The sequence below is a fragment of the Bubalus kerabau genome, chromosome 3, assembly GCF_029407905.1.
Source record: "Bubalus kerabau isolate K-KA32 ecotype Philippines breed swamp buffalo chromosome 3, PCC_UOA_SB_1v2, whole genome shotgun sequence".
In the NCBI taxonomy this organism is placed as follows: Eukaryota; Metazoa; Chordata; class Mammalia; order Artiodactyla; family Bovidae; genus Bubalus; species Bubalus kerabau.
Genome location: NC_073626.1, coordinates 24,306,434 through 24,327,183, shown reverse-complemented (window position 1 = coordinate 24,327,183; position 20,750 = coordinate 24,306,434). Strand labels below are relative to the sequence as shown.

At 50.6% G+C, this 20,750-nt stretch overlaps 2 protein-coding genes across 5 annotated transcripts; one reads left to right on the top strand and one right to left on the bottom strand.

Annotated features, from left to right (window-relative positions):
- Positions 1-877: 877 nt before the first annotated feature.
- Positions 878-5,112, bottom strand: TUBB (tubulin beta class I). Of its 2 annotated transcripts, none has more exons than XM_055571034.1 (4): positions 4,866-5,112; positions 3,363-3,471; positions 2,995-3,105; positions 878-2,714 (listed from the first exon to the last, which is right to left on the bottom strand). In XM_055571034.1, the coding sequence occupies exons 1-4, from the start codon at positions 4,920-4,922 to the stop codon at positions 1,657-1,659; spliced, it is 1,335 nt and encodes a 444-aa protein (XP_055427009.1). In that variant the 5' UTR covers positions 4,923-5,112; the 3' UTR covers positions 878-1,656. The 2 variants fall into 2 exon arrangements, with proteins under 2 accessions (XP_055427009.1, XP_055427010.1); XM_055571035.1 differs by lacking the exon at positions 4,866-5,112 and adding an exon at positions 3,634-3,652.
- Positions 5,113-7,653: 2,541 nt separating this feature from the next.
- Positions 7,654-20,750, top strand: MDC1 (mediator of DNA damage checkpoint 1). 3 transcript variants are annotated; one of them, XM_055571033.1, is made up of 15 exons: positions 7,654-7,764; positions 9,597-9,738; positions 10,633-11,013; positions 11,099-11,168; positions 11,464-12,134; positions 13,684-13,749; positions 13,918-14,007; positions 14,495-15,292; positions 15,400-15,443; positions 15,918-17,963; positions 18,048-18,167; positions 18,285-18,467; positions 18,686-18,811; positions 18,905-19,015; positions 19,965-20,750. In XM_055571033.1, exons 2-15 carry the CDS (start codon positions 9,600-9,602, stop codon positions 20,130-20,132), a joined length of 5,013 nt encoding a protein of 1,670 aa, XP_055427008.1. In that variant the 5' UTR covers positions 7,654-7,764; positions 9,597-9,599; the 3' UTR covers positions 20,133-20,750. The 3 variants fall into 3 exon arrangements, with proteins under 3 accessions (XP_055427008.1, XP_055427007.1, XP_055427006.1); XM_055571032.1 differs by having other exon boundaries at positions 13,915-14,007; XM_055571031.1 differs by having other exon boundaries at positions 11,464-12,896; positions 13,915-14,007.

The window sequence follows — 20,750 nt, the reverse complement described above, 5'->3', positions numbered from 1 at the left end:
TCTACCCTGAAATTCATTATAGTCAGAAAAGCATCCTTAAGTAGCAGCAGTCAGTAATTATGTTAGTCCCTAGAATTACTGATAATAAAGGGAAATTTGAGACTTAACACTATGCTCTTTGTAGCATGAGTTATTAGGTGGAACACTAAAGTGTCAGTTTAGAATGGGACTATGACACCACCCCTCCCCAGGTGATTTTTGCCTTAGGCTGAGAAAACCCATATACCCATAACTGAATGGAACCCAGGAGGTACTGTGTGTTCCAAGTGGTAAACAGTGTCTGTGCATCTCCCAAGATTCTTCTGGAGCACTGTTAAAAACAGACTGCTGGGGTCCAACCCACTTTTGGTTCAGTACATCTGGGCAGGTGGGAGAATCTCTATTTCTCCAAGTTCAAGGGGATGCTCATCTGGCAACCACTTATATGACATTCACCTCATTTCTCCTTTCTATCCCTAGATCTCCTCACATCTGAGCATCTATCCCAGTTATTAAGACAGGGTACCAGGGATTAAGGTGTAAGGATATTCTCACCTGTTTATAGGGAGCAGAGTATATTGTACAACTGACCTGGAGCCCCATGCCTCTTTCACCAGTGATCTTTCCCTGAATGAGCACACGTGCTGCGAAATTCTTTTCAGTTCCCATTTATTTTTGGCTCTTGGGGCAATGTCATCTTTTCAATATGAAAAAAAGCAGCAAGTTCAACACAATAGAAATCTGAAGTGTAGAATAGGACAAAATCAGGAAGTGGGGAAGCAGTAGCAGGAGAGATGAGATGTTTGCCAAAAGATGGAAGGTGTTCTGTCCCCTGTCTGGGGAATGACGTTTAGGTGGCAGCACATACCTTTCCATGTAGGTACAGAAGGGGCTGCTATTTATTTTTTTTTTATAAGAAAAGATGCGGTGGGGAGGGCTTTCTGGAGACTTAGAGACCAAGGCTATCTCTTGCTTCTCTTGACCCCCTTTCTCAAACAGGAGAAAGGAGGGGAATTCAACGTTATTATGAAGGAGATAAAGTGGAAGAGGAAGGGATTCCCACTTGATAGGGTAGGGGCCAGAAACTTGCAAAGGTAATAGCTCAGGACAGAGCTTGGAAGGAGACTAAAAATGAAGATAATACTGTCAACACCTCTGCACAAGCTGAGAGGAGCGGGGAGATACCTGGCACCTAGGACTTCAGTACCCTGGATGCCCCTCTCCAAATCCAACCCTTTCTGGTAGGGACTTCTACTTGCTCAGTTTCCTTCCCCTGGGCCAGCACACTGGCCTAGGATGGCAGTCACCAATCCAGGTTTTCAGCACAAGGTTCTAAATGAGATTTGAGGAAACCCAGCCTCTTGGAGAGCTATCTCGAAAACAGAGAGGGAAATGTTAACTGGACAGATGGGAGGAGTGGGCACCAGAAGGAAAATGACAGGGTTACCCAGAATGCAGAAAATCTAGGCTCCCCAAGAGTGGAAAGAGAGAAGAGACATTCAACAAACAACAAATATTTATTGAGCGCCTATTATGTGCCAGGCACTGTTCTAGAATCCCCCCCAAAAAAGAAAAACAAGATAGATGCAGAAAATGCAAATTCTGAGGGAGAGGAAAGGGGTCGTTGAGGAAGAAGGCTGAGGGGATTGAGAAGCCTAAGGTGATAGGGACTTGGCCTTAGGCCTCCTCTTCGGCCTCCTCACCGAAATCCTCTTCCTCTTCTGCGGTGGCATCCTGGTACTGCTGGTACTCGGAGACGAGGTCGTTCATGTTGCTCTCAGCCTCGGTGAACTCCATCTCGTCCATGCCCTCACCTGTGTACCAGTGGAGGAAAGCCTTCCGGCGGAACATGGCCGTGAACTGCTCTGAGATGCGCTTGAACAGCTCCTGGATGGCCGTGCTGTTGCCAATGAAGGTGACTGCCATCTTCAGACCACGGGGTGGGATGTCGCAAACAGCTGTCTTGACGTTGTTGGGGATCCATTCCACGAAGTAGCTGCTGTTCTTATTCTGCACGTTGAGCATCTGCTCATCTACCTCCTTCATGGACATCCGCCCACGGAACACAGCAGCCACGGTGAGGTACCGGCCATGGCGGGGGTCACAGGCAGCCATCATGTTCTTGGCATCGAAGACCTGCTGGGTGAGCTCAGGGACAGTGAGGGCCCGATACTGCTGGCTGCCACGGCTGGTTAGAGGGGCAAAGCCAGGCATGAAGAAGTGGAGGCGTGGGAAGGGCACCATGTTGACGGCCAGCTTGCGGAGGTCAGCGTTGAGCTGGCCAGGGAAGCGGAGGCAAGTGGTGACTCCACTCATGGTGGCCGAGACGAGGTGGTTCAGGTCTCCATAGGTTGGCGTGGTCAGCTTGAGGGTGCGGAAACATATGTCGTAAAGGGCCTCGTTGTCAATGCAGTAGGTTTCATCAGTGTTCTCCACCAGCTGATGGACAGAGAGGGTGGCGTTGTAGGGCTCAACCACAGTGTCGGAAACTTTGGGTGAGGGCACCACGCTGAAGGTGTTCATGATGCGGTCAGGATACTCTTCACGGATCTTGCTGATGAGCAAGGTGCCCATTCCGGAGCCGGTGCCCCCACCCAGCGAGTGGGTCAGCTGGAAGCCCTGCAGGCAGTCACAGCTCTCGGCCTCCTTCCGAACCACATCCAGGACCGAGTCAACCAGCTCGGCTCCCTCTGTATAGTGGCCCTTGGCCCAGTTGTTGCCTGCACCGGACTGACCTGCGATGGGGTTATAAGGCAAGCTTGTTCAGTCAAGTGTGAAATATACACAGCCCCATTTCTACCTTTCAACTTTTGGATTACGGCCAGTGGATTTTTCTTCCTTCTTACTCCCCAGTGATATATCTGCCCCTGTATAATTTTCTATCTAAATTACTTCCTCCACTCTCCATTAGATTTAAAAACACAAGTCTGTATAAACTCCAGTACAATCATTTCTAACTCTTGCTGCACCCAAATAACTCGAATAGCAGTATCTATTGATATCTCCCTAACTCACCAAAAACAAAGTTGTCTGGTCTGAAGATCTGACCAAAAGGACCTGAGCGAACAGAGTCCATGGTTCCGGGTTCTAGATCCACCAAGATAGCACGAGGGACATATTTGCCACCTAGGAGAAATAAAGTAAAAGAGTGAAAACTGGAAGACATAAAGGTAAATAAATTGGGGCCAAGAGAGAGCTGGGGACCCAAATGTGTGATTTCAGACACTGCCACCAGGTGGCAGCAGAGCCACTGGGAAAGAGAGAAAGGTCTCCAATGAGTGTAGATGGATTCATTCTAAGAGGGTAAAGGGTGTCCCGGGGAGGCAGAGACCCCAGAGAAGTGGGAGTGATGGGACCCCTGCATCCCGGGCTCTTTCCCTCACCTGTGGCTTCATTGTAGTACACGGAAATGCGGTCCAGTTGTAGGTCGCTGTCCCCATGATAGGTGCCGGTGGGGTCGATGCCATGTTCATCACTGATCACCTCCCAGAACTGCCAGGGAAGAGCAAAGAGTCTTCAACATCTCAGGGTCCAGACAATTATGCTCCCCTACTGCTATGTGAGCTCCAGATTCGCCTGTGGCGGGCCCTCCCCAAGGATCTAGCGTTTCTTCTGCCTGCCTGCCTGCCACACCCTTCCCCTAGCCACATGCACCTTCGGAAAAACGGCAGCTTTCACTGCCTGGGACGTGAGATGCTGTGTGGCTTAAAGGGCCCGGCGATCGCAGGCACGGGACTGGGTAGATGGAGGCAGTCACCCTGGGCACAAAGAGACGGGGGGGGGGGGGGGGGGGGGGGCAGAGAAAAAGAGTCACTGCCGCAGGAGCCCACCCCGCCCTGCACGTGACCGCGGCGCACGCACGCGCCAGGCGGCCGACAAAGGGAGGTGCCGCGCAAGGGCGGGGCCGAAGGGCGAATTCCGCGCGCCAGGGGCGGGGCTTGGCGCGGGCTCGTGCGCCCCCCGCCGGCCGGCCTGGCCGCATTGTCCCAGCGCGCCAGGGGCGCCCGGGTCCCGCCCTTCTGCTACAACGTAGCAGCCGCACTTCCTCCCTGCCCCTCCCCCGCTACACTGTAATCGCGCGCAAAAAAAAAAAAAAAAACACCCCTCCCCCTTGGCCTCGAAATTTCATTTCTTTGCTAGCTTTAACCCCCTTGCTTTAAATGAGGTTTTTTTTTTTTCCTTTGTCCTATTCTCTAGCTCTGAGGAACCCTTTCAAAGAATGGACTCTCTTTTCCCCCTCGCCCTTTCTCCCTATCTGTCCACGCCCTTAAGAGTCTGTTAAGGGGAAATAAAAGGAACAAATTAGTCCAGCACATATTAGCCTTCCATGCACGAAAAACTGCGGGACCGTCCCTTGGGGATCGCGGGCGCCCGGAGATTCCTAATCATTTGTAAAGGATATCGCCCAGCCCACCTGGCTCATCGCGCCCCCACATTTGGATCTGACCTCTCGGCAGCTGCCCGCCATCCTCGCCCCTTCCCCATCTGGCTTAGCCCCACGAAGCCCCGCCAAGGGGGATGCACATGGGGAAAATCTCATCTAGCTTTTGTCTCGGGCCGTTTCCGCATCTCCCTCGCTTCCCGGTCCTCGGACCGTTAGGAGATCCCCTAAGTAAAATTTTACAGAAACTCGGTTTTCCCGCCCCCTAACCCTGAAGGGTCCTTTTAACAGCTTCCCCAAAATGAGCCTGCCAAGAAAAAGAATTCCTCATTTTTCAAAAGCAAATCCTAAGGTTCAAAGGTGCATTTATATAGAAAAGTTTTGAGGGGCAAATCTTGACTAAGAATGGAAGATGCAAACGTTCTACAACCATCCGTCATAATATACCTGTTTTTTTTTTTTTCCTTAAAAATAAATACAGTCAGAAGAGGTTAAAAATCCTTACCTTGGCACCGATCTGATTGCCACACTGACCGGCCTGGATGTGCACGATTTCCCTCATTGTTAAAATTTATTCTAATCTTTTTGCTCGCCTCAAAGTGTGTATGGGGCAAAAAAATAATATGGAATTAGTTTTTCTCTGCGGCTAGTCGCAGGGTGGAAAGATGGAACGGGACCCGGAGGCTGAAGCAGCGAGGTCCGAACGCGGCGGCAGGAAGGTTCTGAGAGGGAGAAAGGAGAGGGGAGGGCGCGGGAGGAAAGGCGGGCAGGGCGGGGCGCGCGTGCGCGGGGGCCGGGAGGCGGGAGAATTCGCCGCGCGCCGCGGTGGAGAGACAAAGCCTCACTAGGCTGGCCCTGATTAGTCCGTGCCGGTCCTGTATCACACGTCCATTGGTCCCTGCTGGACGAGCGCAGTCCTGCCTGGGAGTTGTAGTTCTCTATTGTTGTCCACGCTGCAAAATGAAAGGACGAATGGGTGGGTACTGGGTCTGGGGGTTTTGGTTTGGGTGTTTTGACTGAAAAACGGCCTGGCGCTAAGGTTCCTTCCTCTATGCCAGACTCTTCTGGCATCAAAAGAGAGTAGTTTTCGGGGGTACAGGAATTGGGAACCCTGGTGTGCCAGGCTTTGGAAGGTGGAGTGGAGGCACGCCCTGAAAGCTCCCCGCTGCGGTAGCTCTTGGGAAGACAGGACTGCTTAGCTCAGCGAAAACGGGGAGAAATGCGGCACCCTGATCTGCTATCTAACAGCTGGTCCCTGGTGACCCAACTGGCATGAACTCCAGTGAGCTGCGGCTCCTCCAGATACTTCGGGAAGGAGGAGGGCATTGCCTTCCTGCTATTTCCTTGGGAGCTTTCTAATGATAATATTTAGAAAGAAACAAAATTGCATCAAGGACTTTTCAGTATAAAAACTAATTGTCTGGAAGGTATGTTCAAGAATAGAGAAGCAGATATGCCGGAAGTCTCGGTCCATGGGGGGTTCTGCGCCTTAGAGCCGCGTTTAACACACTGTTAAGAGGCGAACTGTGGGGTGAGATACCTGATAGGCACTTTGATGAAGTCAATGTTTTTTCAGTTCGCTGATTTCACTGAGAGGTGGTTGACCATTGCAACCTTTCAAGAACCTCGGGATTAAAATAAAAGGGGTAGGGAGGGGGATGGGGAAAAAAATTGGATGAGCTCAAATCTTAGTGACATGTTTCTTCTCAGGGATTAATTCAACTTGAGAGATATTAAATGTCCACCAAACCAGTAGCTAGGAATACAAAAATGATTAAGGATTATCTCACTGTTCTCCAGGATCTTGCAATTTGGTGAGAAGTGTATAAAACACTAGAGTGTGGTAAGCACCATGATAAAGGACATGGGATATCAGGCTCCCTGAGTGTGTGCTCAGTCATGTACGACTCTTTGCTACCCCATGGACTGCAGCCCGCCTGGCTCCTCTGTCCATGGGATTTCCCAGTCAAGAATACTGGAGCTGGTTGCCATTTCCTTCTCCAGGGGATCTTTCCGGCCCAGGGATCAAACCCGTGTCTCCTGCGTCTCCTGAATTGGCAAGAGGGCTATTTACCTAAGAGGCTCTTGGTTAGATGATAGCAAGGTGTCAATTCACACTAGATTCAACACACATTTCTCATCTTCTAAATAAAAGAACATAAATTTCTGTAAGACTCGTCTACCCAGTAAAGGACTTCCCTGGTGGCTCAGACGGGTAAAGCGTCTGTCTACAATGCGGGAGACCCGGGTTCAATCCCTGGGTTTGGAAGATCCCCTTGAGAAGGAAATGGCAATACACTCCAGTACTATTGCTTGGAAAATCCCATGGACAAAGGAGCTTGATAGTCTACAGTCCATGGGGTCGCAAAGAGTCTGACAAGACTGTGCGACTTCACTTTCACTTTCACCCAGTTAAAACGTTTATGTTTGAAGGCACAATCACAATGAAAGTAGTTATGTATTTTGTGGTAGTGAAGAGAGTTCAGAATTCACGATTAAACTGTTTCAATTTGTCTCTAACAATAGCCGTAGGAGCCTAAGCAAGCTAACCTCCGCACAACTCTTATTTCTGGTAAGAATGAAGTGAGAATACGAATGCAAAAGGTCCTTCTAAATTATTCCTGTGAAATTTCTTGTCTTAGTATGAAATTTAGCAAAATAAAATTTATCATTCTGTAGCCCTTCAAAGACCTCGGTCAGCTTTTAAGATGGTGAACAAAAGAGTTCTCTCCGTTTGCCTGGATATCTTTAGGAAAATGACCTCAAAGTGTCCATCAGGAATGGATTCTCAGGGAGAAAATGACATGACTTCTAGATGAGCTAAATCAAAAGGAAATGAACTTCCATTGTAGTGAGTCCTCAAGGGCCACGCCTACGGGCTATTTTCCAAACTGAAGTCTTCAGCCACGACTGCAGCCCGCAACCCTTATATTTCTCATGAGTCAGCGGACACCATTTCTGGGAGGATCAGAAAAGGCGCTCTGGCCGCACTACATGCTTAGGTCGACGACTGTGGTAAGCCCCTCTATCCGCTGCTGGCATCCAGACTCTGTGGTCGCAACTTGGAAATACACGCGGGAAGTGGGTGGTGAAACCGCAGTGGGTTGTCCCTTTGAAGCTGCCCAATCGAAGTGCGCTATTCAGTGCGCCTCCGCGGCTTCCGATTACCGCCTCGCCCAACGGATCTCAGTCTCCCCGGAGAAGCCGCCCCTTTGAACCGTAAGGGGGCGGGGCGGGGCGGGGCTCCGGCTTTGCCTCCGCGTTGGATTGCTCCGTCTGCTTGCCGCAGGGCCGAGAAAGACAAAGGCTTCAGCCAATCAGCTACTCGGCCCCTTCCCCGCTCAGGCACTGGCACCGCCCCTGTCGCAGCCGTTACTGGTGGCGCGCGCGGGGACTCAAAGGAGGTGAGTTCTGGGGGGCCTCGCCCACGACTCCCCGGATGCCATCTTGGTTCTCCCGGAGGGCGGGAGGGGCGTGCCTTGGGTACGACTGGGCGGAGGATTCTTGGAAATTTGCTTCTCGGATTATAACCCTCATCTTCACTTGACGGCCCTCCCTGAGTTTAGGTATGAAGACACTGGGAGAGGTTGGGCTCTGAGGGAACCCTTGGGATCGAGATCAAAGATGAAGGCCCATTGGATTGGAGCCGAAGGTCATGGGCGCCAGCTGACTTCGCCATCATGAAACGATCTTAACACTTTCTCCGTGGAGGTGTCCCACTTTCCTTACTTGTCAACATTTTCCCTTTAGGGTAGCATCTTTCAAATTTAATTCCCACCCATACTAGTTTGACTTTTCATCTTATTATTTCATCAGGAGAGCAGAGTTAATTTTACGTTTGGCTCATGAATGTATTCGGAATACTTCTAGTGGTATCAGGTACACAGTAACTACTGTTGAATTAACATGATGGACCCTTGGGGAAAAGACAGTTCTAATTGGTCCAGTTCTCAAGGGGGATGTGTGAGGCAGAAATGGAATGCAATAGTTACACTATGGTGAGACCTATTAGGATAATACAAGTCCACCCACTACCGTGAAACACTTAGGATACAAACACTTAGGGGAATAGGGGAAAGTACCAGAACACAGAGAAGACTAAAGGCAAGGCTTTGCTGCGAAAGTGACATTTGAGCTAAAAGGATGGATAGGAGTTGGATCAGTAGGGGCAACGTCCTAAGGAGCTGGGTAAGGCCTGCAGATGTGAGAGACAACAGGGACAGTGTGTTCAGAGATTAAGAAGGTCCATGTTGAAGAACCACAGACTTGGACGGGGTGGGGGTGGGACACACATTTCAGGAGATAAGGTTCTGATTGTTGAGGGTCTTGCTAAGGAGTTTAGATGTATTTTATCCTATGGATGTGGAAAACCATCAAAGAATATTAAACAGGAAGAGACTTTATCTGAGTGAAAGTCACTCAGTCTTGTCTGACTCTACAGTCCCTGGAATTCTCCAGGCCACAGTACTGGAGTGTGTATCCTTTCTCTTCTCCAGGGGATCTTCCCAACCCAGGGGTCGAACCCAGGTCTCCCATATTACAGGCGGATTCTTTACCAGCTGAGCCACAATGGAAGCCCATTATCTGAGTGATCTTAGACAAATCTGTTAATCCATCCCTGTTGCAGTTTCTTTATCTGAGAAATGGAAGGTAAAATAAGGAATTTTCTGGCAGTCCAGTGGTTAGGACTCCATGCTTCTACTACAGGGGGCAGGGATCAATCCCTGGTTGGGGAACTAAGATCCCACATGCTGTGTGGCCTTAGTTGGGGCATGTGGGATATAGTTCCCTGACCAGGCGTTGCACCCTGGCCCCCCGCATTGGGAGCACAGAGTCTTAGCCATTGGACCGCCAGAGAAGTCTCTCAACTCAGTTTTTGTTTGTTCGTTTTGTTGGGTTTTTTTTTGTTTGTTTGTTTTTTGGCCATGCAAGATCTTAGTTCCCTGACCAGAGATGGAACCTGCACCCCCCAGCAGTGGAAGTGCAGAGTCTTAACCACTGGACAACCAGGGAAGACCCTTATATTTCTGTACTTGGAACTCTGTAAAATTTCTTTCTTATTCTGTGTCATGGTCAAAGATTTTTCTTAAATGCTTCAGAAAAATAACAACAGAATGATTGGCAGAAAGAGAAGCATCAGCCTCCATAGCTATCCAGGAGACTGCAGTAACCAGTCTCCTCCCTGAGGCTGTGTGTGTGAGCCACTGAAGGAAGGGATAATGTGTTTTTTTCCCAGATCATGGAAGACACCCAAATTTTAAACTGGGAAGTTGAAGAAGAGGAGGAGGTTGAAGAGAGACCCAGTGAATCTCTGGGGTATAGCTTGGAGCCCCTAGGGCAGCTGCGTATCTTCAGTAGTTCCTATGGACCAGAAAAAGGTCAGGAGTAATTTCGTGCTAAAGTGCTGGTATAGGCCTCTTATTTCTGTGGGGAGGTAATGGGATGGTTGCGAGCTTAGATATGCATCTGTGAGGTCTGAAAAAAATGTCTTACTGGGGATGGAAAAGTGGGGATGATTATCTGATTGCTCCAGGCAAGGGACCTGGACTCCATGGGGGTGATTTTACTTTGTTAGGAGACGATGAAGGAATTCAGATAAAAATCCAGAGAGGTCTGGAAATGGAAGGTGGTGATGTTTTTCACAACAATGTGAATGTACTTGATGTCACTGTGCTATACATTTAAAAATTGGCTGAACGGTAAATTTATGTATGCTGTGCTGTGCTTAGTCACTCAGTCGTGTCTGACTCTTTGTCATAGACTGTAGCCCACCAGACTCTTGTCCATGGGATTCTCCAGGCAAGAATACTGGAGTGGGTTGCCATGCCCTTCTCCAGGAGATCGTCCCAACCCAGGCATCGAACCCAGGTCTCCCACATTGCAGGTGGCTTGTTTCTAGTCTGAGCCACCAAGGAAGCCCAAGAATACTGGAGTGGGTAGTCTATCCCTTCTCAAGGGGAGCTTCCTGACCCAGAGATCAAACCGGCATCTCTTGCATTGCAGGGAGATTCTTTACCAGTTGAGCTACCTGGGAAGCCCAAATTTTATGTATATTTTAGCACAATAGAAACAATCCATTGTAGGTGGATGGAATGTTCACTATGAATAATGCATCGCATATATTCTTTATTAGCTAGTTACTCTAGAGCCTTTTATTTCTCTAATGCATGGAGGAGACCTTGAGTGAGTCGTGGGGAACTTAACAGAAACGTTTTTCTTAATAGCAAGTTAGGATTATGGCTTTGGAACTCACCTACCTTTCTAATTCTTAGACTTCCCACTCTACCTCGGGAAGAACATGATAGGCCGAATGCCTGATTGCTCTGTGGCCCTGCCCTTTTCATCAATCTCCAAACAACATGCAGTGATTGAAATCTCTGCCTGGGACAAGGCGCCTGTCCTCCGGGATTGCGGGAGCCTCAATGGCACTCAAATCCTGCGGCCTCCTAAGGTCCTGGGCCCTGGGGTGAGTCATCGTTTGCGGGACCGGGAGTTGATTCTCTTTGCTGACTTGCCCTGCCAGTACCATCGCTTGGATGTCCCCCGGCCTTTTGTCTCCCGGGGCCCTCTAACTGTAGAGGAGACACCCAGGGTACAGGGAGGAACTCAACCCCCCAGGCTTCTGTTGGCTGAGGACTCAGAGGAAGAAGTAGGTAAGTTTGTGTATCAGGAGGGTGGGTGAGGAGACAGGGACGGTGAGTATAAAGCTCTCCACTTACTCCTTTCTACTCATGACAGATTCCTTTTTGGACAAGTGTGTGGTGAAAGGACCAAGGACCTCCTCTTTGGCAACAGTCGTTCCAGAGAGGTGAGTGTCAAAGGGCCAGGCATCTGAGTCTTCAAATGGATGAGGAAGCAGGGGCTGGAGGAGCCATCTCTGGGAGAGCTAATTACCATCAAAGTCTGGGCTGGGGAACCACACATACTCCTTCAGTCAACTGAATTTTTACTGAGCGTCTCATGTGCCAACTAGAGAACTAATTGCTGGAAACAGAACAGCAAGTATTACCTTGCGTTTGCTCTCAAGGAGTTCCTACTTGAGTGGAATATCCCTTCTGGGGGAATCGATTCTATAGGTTTCTTCTCTTCTCTTCCCTTCACAGTGATGAAGAAGGGCCTTCCCCTGCCCCAGATGGGCCCGGGCCACCTTCTGCCTTCAACTTGAACAGCGACACGGATGAGGAAGAAAGTCAGGAATCAGGAGCAGGGGAGGCCTCTTCAGCTCCCAGAAGAGGTAGCGCTGCAGAGACAGAACAGCCTGAACCTGTCACAGCCGAAATCCAGATTGAAAAAGATCAGTGTTCCGTGAAGGAGAAGAACAGGGACACAGAAATCGAGAGGGATGTGAGGAATGGGGTGGTTCCGACTGGAGTGATTCTGGAGAGGAGCCAGCCTTCTGGGGAGGACAGTGACACAGATGTGAGTGATGAGAGTGGGCCTCCAAGAAGGCTTGCTGGGGTCCGTCCAAAAAGGGCCTGGTCTTGTAACTTCATAGATAGTGATACCGATGGGGAGGATGAGGGGATCCCTGCTACCCCAGCAGTGGTTCCCATGAAGGAGAGGCAGATCTTCCACGAAGCTGGTACACAGAGCCCCCAGGCACCTGGTGTGGCACGTCAGCAGGAGAGCCCAGCTGATGGTGATACAGATATAGAGGAGGGGGAGGTCCCCCCGGACAGAAGCCAAGCTTCCATGGTGATCGACAGCAATACAGACGATGAGGAAGAAGTCTCTGCAGCACTGACACTGGCACGTCTAAGAGAGAGCCAGGCTGGTAAGTGGACCCGAGATCCAGATGCAGAAGAGGACAGGGCCCAACCAGTGGCCCTTCTGGAGCAAAGCCAGGCCTCTGCTGGGGGAGACAGTGACACAGATGTGGAGGAAGAGGGGCTCCCAGTGGAAAGGAGGGGAATGGTTCCCAAGGGTCACATGGATAGGGAATATTCAAAAAAGAGCCAGCATCCTCCCAGGGACAGTGATACAGAGGGGAAGGAAGATAAGAGCTCACCAGGGGTCCACCTGGAGAGAAGCCAGGCCTCTGCACAAGTGGAGGACGAGGTCCCACTGGGGCCAGCTGTTGCACTTCCGGAGAAATGTCAGGTACAAGGCATAGTGTGGACACATCACACTGATGCGGAGGCAGAAGGGGGCCCGGCACGGCTCCCCGTGCTGCGTCTAGAGGAAGCCTGGCCTCCTCTAGCTGGGGACTGTAAACTGGATGCGGAGAACACATCCTCAGCAGCAGCTGGTGTCAGAAAGAGCCAGCTTCCGGCAGAAAAAGATGCTGGGACCACGTGGGATGCAGCCGTTCCTGAACAGGACAGAGCACTTGCCACCGGGACCCAGGGTGGGTCATCCACGGCACCAGGGGAGCAGGACCTTCTCCCGGTCTCAAGGGAAAACCTAGCAGATCTGGTGGTGGACACAGGCACTCCAGGGGAGCCCCAGCCGCAGAGAGAGGGGGCCCAGACCACCACAGGAAGGGAGAGAGAACCGCATGGGAATAGGGCCACAGATTCTGGAGAGAGCCTCCATGGTAAGTGCTGGCCTTTCTTCCTCCCTGGAGGCCTGCGATAAAGAAGGCTTCTAGCTTCTAGCATATCTTAGTTCATGTGAGCTGCTGTAACAAAAGACCATAGACTGTATAGCTTATAAACAACAAGTTTATTTTTCACAGTTCTAAAAGCTGGGAAGTCTAAGATCAAGACACCAGCAGATTTAGTGTCTGACGAGGCCCTGCTTCCTTCTTACAGATAGCTGTCTTCTCATTATGTCTTCACGTGGCAAAAGGGCCCAAGGGAGCTTTCTGGAGTCTTTCTCTCATTTTTTCTAAATGACTTTATTTATTTTTGGCTGTTCTGGGTCTTCCTTGCTGCGCTGGCTTTTCTCTAGTTATGTGGAGCCAAGGCTGCTCTCTAGTTGTAGTACACTGATTTCTCATTGCAGTGGTTTCTCTTGTTGAGTACGGGCTCTAGAGCTCAGGCTCAGTAGGTGTGGCACACAGGCTTAGTTGCTCCAGGGCATGTGGGATCTTCCTGGATCAGGGCTTGAACCTGTGTCTTCTGCATTGGCAGGCAGATTCTTTATCACTGAGCCCCGGCTGAGCCTGCACTAATACCATTCATGCAGGCTGCACCCTCATGACCTAGTCACCTCCCAATCACCTCCTAATGCCCTCACATTGGAAATTAGGTTTCAACATAAGAATTTTTGGGGAGACACAGATTCAAGCTATTGCATAGGATTGGGGCTGTGGAGAGAACTATAGAAAAGGAGTTAGGATCACCTCGGTTTTTTAATTATCCTGCATTCCTCCCCACCAGATTCTGAAGATCTGGACTTACCAGCTACCCAGTGCTTTGCAGACAGAAAGAATCAGAGCCTGGAAGGTGAGGCCATCTGTGTTGTGTGGATACTGGTACAAGCAGGAGCTGGGAGATTAGACTGGTGGTCCTTAAAGGATGTGAAGGCTGGCATGAGCAGTGTAGAAGACTGGGAATGGGCCCTCAGAGTTCTGTGCAGAGGCAGTGCTCAGGCCATGCTTTTTTGTGCAGCAGCCCCCAGCATGGAGGATGAGCCCACCCAGGCCTTCCTGTTTACTCTGCCCCAAGAGCCTGGCCCTTCCTGTTGCAGCTCCCAGGCCACAGGTATGAGAAACTCACGCCTCTTCCGTGCCCTCAACTTGGCATCCGTATTTCCCCTCTCTGTACCTGTCTTTATAGCCTTTGACATTTTTTTGCTGATGTTCCTCCATCTCATCAGAAAAGAACGCTACATTAAGTCAGACCCAGAGAGCAACTACTCTAGCAACTAGTTTAAGTTTATCTTAATTTATGTATTTGGTTGCACTGGGTCTTAGCGGCGGCACACAGGATCTTTAGTTGCAGCACGAGGACTCTTTACTTGTGGCATGTGGGATCTAGTTCCCCGACCAGGAATCAAACCTGGTCCTCCTACATTGGGAGCTCAGAGTCTTAGCCACTGGACCACCAGTGAAATGTTATGGCTCTCTTCCTTATTCCCAGCTTTCCTTTAATAACTCACTTAAATTTATTATGCATGAATTTGTCTTAATCTTTTCTCAAGCTGTTACCTCTTCAACCTGCATCCCTCTCTCTCTGACCCTGCTTCCAGGTTCCCTGAATGAGGCATGGGAGGTCTTGGCGACACAGCCATTCTGTCCGAGAGAGTATGAGGCCTCCGAGACCCAAACCGCTGTCACCCTCCTTGACACCCGTGCATCTTGCCCCCCTCCATCTAGGACAGCACAGCAAGAGCAACATCCAGAGAGCCCAGTCCGTGCAGAAGCACTGGGGATGGAAGGCAGAGGGATGCAGACTGTGGAGAAAGACAAGGGTACCCAAAGAGAAACAACAGAGAGGGTGATCCCTGAAGGAGGGCCACCGCAGAATGAAACCAAGAAACTGCCCTCAGAAGGAGAGAGGGAAGATGTGACGGGAGAGGAAGAATTAATCAGGGGGATACAGGGCAGAGAACAAAATCAGGTGTTAGCTAGAGATACTCAGAGCCAAGAATCTGACAAAAAAGTGAAAAGTGCAAGTACTGGAAGGGGAATGGAGATTGTAAAGTTAGAAACTGAGACACCCAAGGAAACACAGGAGAAAGAGAGAGAAAAGCAGACTCTCGCAGGGGAAATATTTGAGAGTGAAGCAGGGAAACTGGTAGTAGAGAGAGAGAGTGAGGTAGGTGGGTTAGAAGTCAAGGGACCCCAAGAGCTACTGGACAGAGGCCCACAGATGAGGGAGACAGAGGCGGGGGGCCAGGACCAGAAAGGCCAAGCCTCTGGTCCGCCATCAGAGCCTGGAGCAGGGGCAGGAGACCTTCAGGGATTTACTTCAGACCCAGTAGCTTCTGGGAGCCAGGCAGGTGGAGGAAGGGGAGCCCCAGGGAGCCCCAGGAGGCAGCAGAGAGGTAAGTGAAGGTAGAGGGGAGCCCAAAGTGGTCCACATCCCTATGATAATTGACTCCTAGGTGACTGACTGCTTAGACCTCAGCTGCTTGTCTTTCCCTCTGTCCAGGTGACTTGAATTGCGAGATGCCACCTGCTGAGAAGGCTTCCAGGGTGAGAACTGCTGTCTCTACCCCCACCCCACTCCACAGGTCATCTCTACATCGCCTGCATGGCCCCTTCCCCTGACCTTGCTTTCTTACTTTTCTTCCATTTTCACTGCTCCTTAGTTAGCTTCTGTCTGTCTAACTTGACACCTGTTATTTTCCATATCTATTTCCCAAGTTCTGTCTCCCTCTACCCGTCTCAGAACGTTCCTTTTTTCATGTCCCTTCCCTCCCTTTTTTCTCCCAACCATCCTCTTTATTACTATTGTCCATATATGGCCTTTTGGGGCAAGGTCTTTGGGAAAGAGGAAATTCCAGTTCTAATTGAACTAATAAAATTCTAATTCTAATTCCAGTCTAATGGAACAGACAGAAAGAGAAGTGCCATGAGCACACTGTCTAAACAAGTATTGAGAACACTATCCAAGTCCTCTCTCCCTTCTCTTCTGCCTCTTCCTCACTGGCTTCTCTTTCTCCCCAGGGTGATCAGGAATCCCCAGATGCTTGTCTGCCTCCTGCAGCACCTGAAGCCTCAGCTGCACTCCCAAACTCCCTCATCTCTCAGATCCAAAAACATCCCGCACCTCAGTCCCTCCTTTTTCCCTCTCCAGCTCCTTTAGAACTGCCTATTCCCAGGACCAGAGAAAATGAGAATCAGGAAGCTCCAGAGACTCCCTTCTCCTCAGAGCTGAACTCTGTCCACCCAGAACCCAAAGTCAGGCCGCAGGGGTCTTCTCCAGTTTCTTCTCTACCCCTTGAGCCCCACCCTACCACCCCCACAGGCCAGCCTATTGCCCTTGAACCCACATCTGGGGTCTCTCGGAGCGGGACACATAGTTCCTTTGATGTAACTGCCTCATCAGTTGTCCCCACAGCCCTTGCACTGCAGCCATCCACCTCCACAGACCAGCCTGTCGCCCCTAAGCCCACACTTCGGGCCCCTCGGGGCAGGGCACAGAGGTCTTCTGTCAAAACCCCTGAACCCAATGTCCGCACAGACCAGCCTATTGCCCCTGAGCTCACAGCTAAGGCCACTCGGGGCAGGGCACAGAGGTCTTCTGTCAAGACTCCCAAACCAGATAACCCCACAATACCCAAGCCCCAGCCTTCTACTTCCACAGACCAGCCTGTCACCCCCAAACCCACATCTCGGGCCCCTCGGGGCAGGACACCTAAGTCTTCTGCCAAGACTCCTGAACCAGCTGTCCCCACAGCCTCTGAGCTCCAGCCTGCTGCCCCTAAAGACCAGCCTGTTGCTCCTGAGCTCACATCTAGAGCCACTCGGGGCAGGACACAGAGGTCTTCTATCAAGACTTCCAAACCAGATACGTCCACAGCCCCCGAGCCCCAGCCTTCCACTTCCACAGACCAGCCTGTCACCCCCAAACCCACGTCTCGGGCCCCTCGAGGCAGGACACCTAGGTCTTCCTCCAAGACTCCTGAACCAGTTGTCTCCACAGCCTCTGAGCTCCAGCCTTCTGCCCTCACAGACCAGCCTGTCACTCCTGAGCTCACATCTAGGGCTACTCGGGGCAGGGCACAGAGATCCTCTGTCAAAACCCCTGATCCAGTTACCACCACAACACCTGAGCTCCAGCCTTCCACCTCCACAGACCAGCTTGTCACCCCCAAACGCCCATCTCGGGCCCCTCGAGGCAGGACACGTAGGTCGTCTGCCAAGACTCCTGAACCAGTTGTTCCCACAGCCTCTGAGCTCCAGCCTTCTGCCCCTGCAGACCAGCCTGTTGGTCCTTGGGCCACTCAGTGTAGAAGACATAGGTCTTCTGTCAAGACCCTGGAACCAGTTGTCCCCACAGCCCCTGAACCTCAGCCTTCTACTTCTAAAGACCAGTCTGTCGCTCCTGAACCCACATCTCAGGCCACTCAGAGCCAAACACATAGGTCCTCTGTCAAGACATCCCAGCCAACTGAACCCACAGCCCCTGACCTCAAACCTTCCTCCCCCACAGACCAGCCTGTCACTCCCAAGGTCATAGCTCAGGGTGGTCCAAGCAGGACACGAAGGGCTTCTACAGCAAGTGCTGTGCTAGTTCCTACTACCCCTGAATTTCAGTGTCCAGTCCCCTCAGAACAGCCTCTTTCCCCTGACCCCATCCCCGAAGTCAACTGCAGCCTTAGGCCGAGGGCCACTAGGAAACATGGGTCTCCCACAGCTCATGTTCATGAGCCCTGTACCGCACCCCCTGAACCTAACTCCCGCTCCTCAAGGAACCAAACACATGGGGCAATGAAGGCAGCCAAGCTCCTTAGCACCATTCCTGAGCCTGCCTTTGCCCAGCTCCCCGAGGCACCGCCTCACACTCCCCAGATGCCAAAGGAGGAGGCAGCAGATGGGTCAGGCTTCACCCCAGAGCCCCAGCCTAGGGCCTCTCAAAACCGCAAGAGGCCTTCAGCTACTGCACATTCACCTCCACTTCAAAAACGGCTCCAGAGAGGGAGAGTCCCTCAGAAGGCAGCATCCCTTAAGGAAGAAGAAAATCCAGCAGCGAGGCCAAGGAAGGAAGAGGTGAGGAGAGGGCTTGGGGCCACGAAGTTAGGAGGGGGCTTAGGGGCTCGGAAACTTCCACCAAGTTCTCTCTCAATCCCCCAGGGTGTAGTGATTCCGGGTCCAGGCAAGAGAAAGAGAGAGCAGACAGAGGAGGAGTCCCAGGGAAGACCGAGCCGTAGCCTGCGACGGACCAAACCTGTTCAGGAGTCCACGGCCCCCAAAGTAGAGAAGGGCCATGGGGCCTCATGGGAGATGGAGATGTGGGAGGATGGAAGGAAACCCAGGGGATTTGAGGGAGGGGCTGGTTGCTGTACCAGCTCAGGCTAACCCCTTTCACAGGTGCTCTTCACGGGCGTGGTGGATGCTCGCGGAGAAAGGACAGTGCTGGCCCTGGGGGGCAGTCTGGCCAGCTCAGTGGCTGAGGCTTCTCACCTGGTGACTGATCGGATCCGCCGGACGGTCAAGTTTCTGTGTGCCCTGGGCCGGGGCATCCCCATCCTCTCCCTGGCCTGGCTGCATGAGGTGAGAAGCCAGGAGATGGTGACAGACTCGCAGAGACAGTGACAGGAGAAGGCTGCTCAGGTGAGGTTTTAAGAAGTGGTGGGATGAGCGTGGCTACAGGAAGATGAGGTTAGTGAAGCAGAAGGCTTCATTCCGTGAGCTCCCTATTATAAACTCTATACAGAAGAGCTGGGTGAAGGGCTGGGCTGAGCTTTGGTGCTGACCTTTACCGTCCTTAGTCCCGCAAGGCAGGCTGCTTCTTGCCCCCGGACGAATATTTGGTGACTGATCCCGAGCAGGAGAAGAACTTCGGCTTCAGCCTTCGGGAGGCCCTGAGCCAAGCTCGGGAGCGAAGGCTGCTGGAGGTGAGGCTGTCTTCTGACCCCTGCTTCAGCCATTTCCCAGCCGTCCACAGACTCTCAGAGAATCTACTGTCTCCACTGTTTCCTCCCTCCTAGGGCTATGAGATTCACGTGACCCCCGGAGTCCAACCACCGCCACCTCAGATGGGAGAGATCATCAACTGCTGTGGAGGCGCCATCCTGCCTAGCATGCCCCGGTCCTACAAGGTAGGGGTGGTGTGCTGAGGGTCTAGAGAGGTGGCTAGAATGGGTACAGGTGAGAGGAGAAATGGAGGTGCAGCTGGCAGCACGGAGCAGTGAGAGGCTGGGGAAGTCCTGTGGTACAGAAACGGGTGGAGAAGAGGGAAGAGGTCTGCTGATACCAAATGGACTTATTTTTTTTATAGTTACAGTCTTTTCAAATGTACACAAAGGGAACAATGCAGCGAACCTCCATATACCAATCACTCAGATTCAACAGACTAATTTAGATGTTGCTGCATTTGCTCTGTCATTCCCTTTTTTTCTTTTTCTTTCATTTTGTTCGCTGAGGTTGTTAAGGGAATCTGTAAACATCATTATTATTTTTTCCTACATACTTAAAATATACATTTGTAAGAAATAGGCACATTTCTGTATAATCAATCACATGTCGCTTTTAGTCAATAACAAAATTAACAGTTGTTTTCTGTCACTTTCATAGTCCATTAATCAAATTTCTCTAGTCATCTGAAAGTGTCTTTTTACAGTTCAAGTAAGGATTCAAGCAAAGTCCATGTATTGCCACAATTGCTGTATCTCTTAATTCACTTTTAGTCTAGAGCATCCACCCCAACCCACCCAGCCTTTTTTCTGCAACTGACTTCTGGCAGAAACTAGGTCAGTTTTCCTTTAGAATGTCTCATGGTCTGGATTTTTCTGTTTGCTCTCTTGTTATATCATTTACCTTGTTTTTCTATCTTCTGTATTTCCTGTAAATCATAGTTCATTTAAAAAACTTGAACAAATTCAGGTTCAACTTTCTGGCAAGAGTTCTGCATAGACAGTGTGTGCCATGTGACTTCCCATCAGGAGGTATTGTCTTAGTGATGCTCAGAGTGATCATTGAGTCCTGAACCTATTTCTTGGATTCTTTTTCACCCCTGACTTTCTCTTTTCGCTCTTTGTCTTTCTCCAGCCTCAGAGGGTCGTGATCACATGTTCCCAGGACTTCCCTCGATGTGCCATTCCATCTCGGGTTGGGCTGCCTGTCCTCTCACCCGAGTTCCTGCTGACGGGAGTACTGAAGCAGGAAGTCAAGCCAGAGGCCTTTGCCTTCTCCACTGTGGAAATGTCATCCACCTGAAAACCCCACCCTGGTACCCTTTTCCCTCCCGGACCAATACAGAAAATGTTAGAAATATTCAGAAGAAAGAACTTAGGGCTTTAGAAAAGATTGGGGTGTCTGATCTGATTTGTCTTGGAACATCCGTGGGGCCAAAACAGGCCTTTTGGTAAACAAAGATAGGGAGATTGGGAGCCATGGGTTTTCTTAAATGGCCATTTAAAATTGGCCAGTCCCAGGCTCAGATATCTTAAGTCACTGCTCATATTTAGCTGGCCGGATGTACCGATTGCTTTGTGGCACACACAGTGTCCTGCCTCCTGTTTGGAAGCCATTTGTTTCTCCTCATCTTTTCTTTCTGGGATTCTTACTCATCCTGTACAAAATAGTGAAAACAATTTTAGCATCAGGAACTTGAAAAGATGCTTGGAGTGAGTAAGTTTGAGGGTGGAGTTGTAGAACGTTCCTAAAATATTTTCCTTTCTCCTTACCCCATCTTGTTAGAAGCATCCTTTAGCTTTGACATTGAGCTAATTGCTGCAATTTTTCTCTCTTTTTTTTGACTTGCTTTTCTAGTATTTATAAATGTAAAGCCTAGGCTTAATGTCTGTGATAAATAAATATTCACTCTGTGCCTTA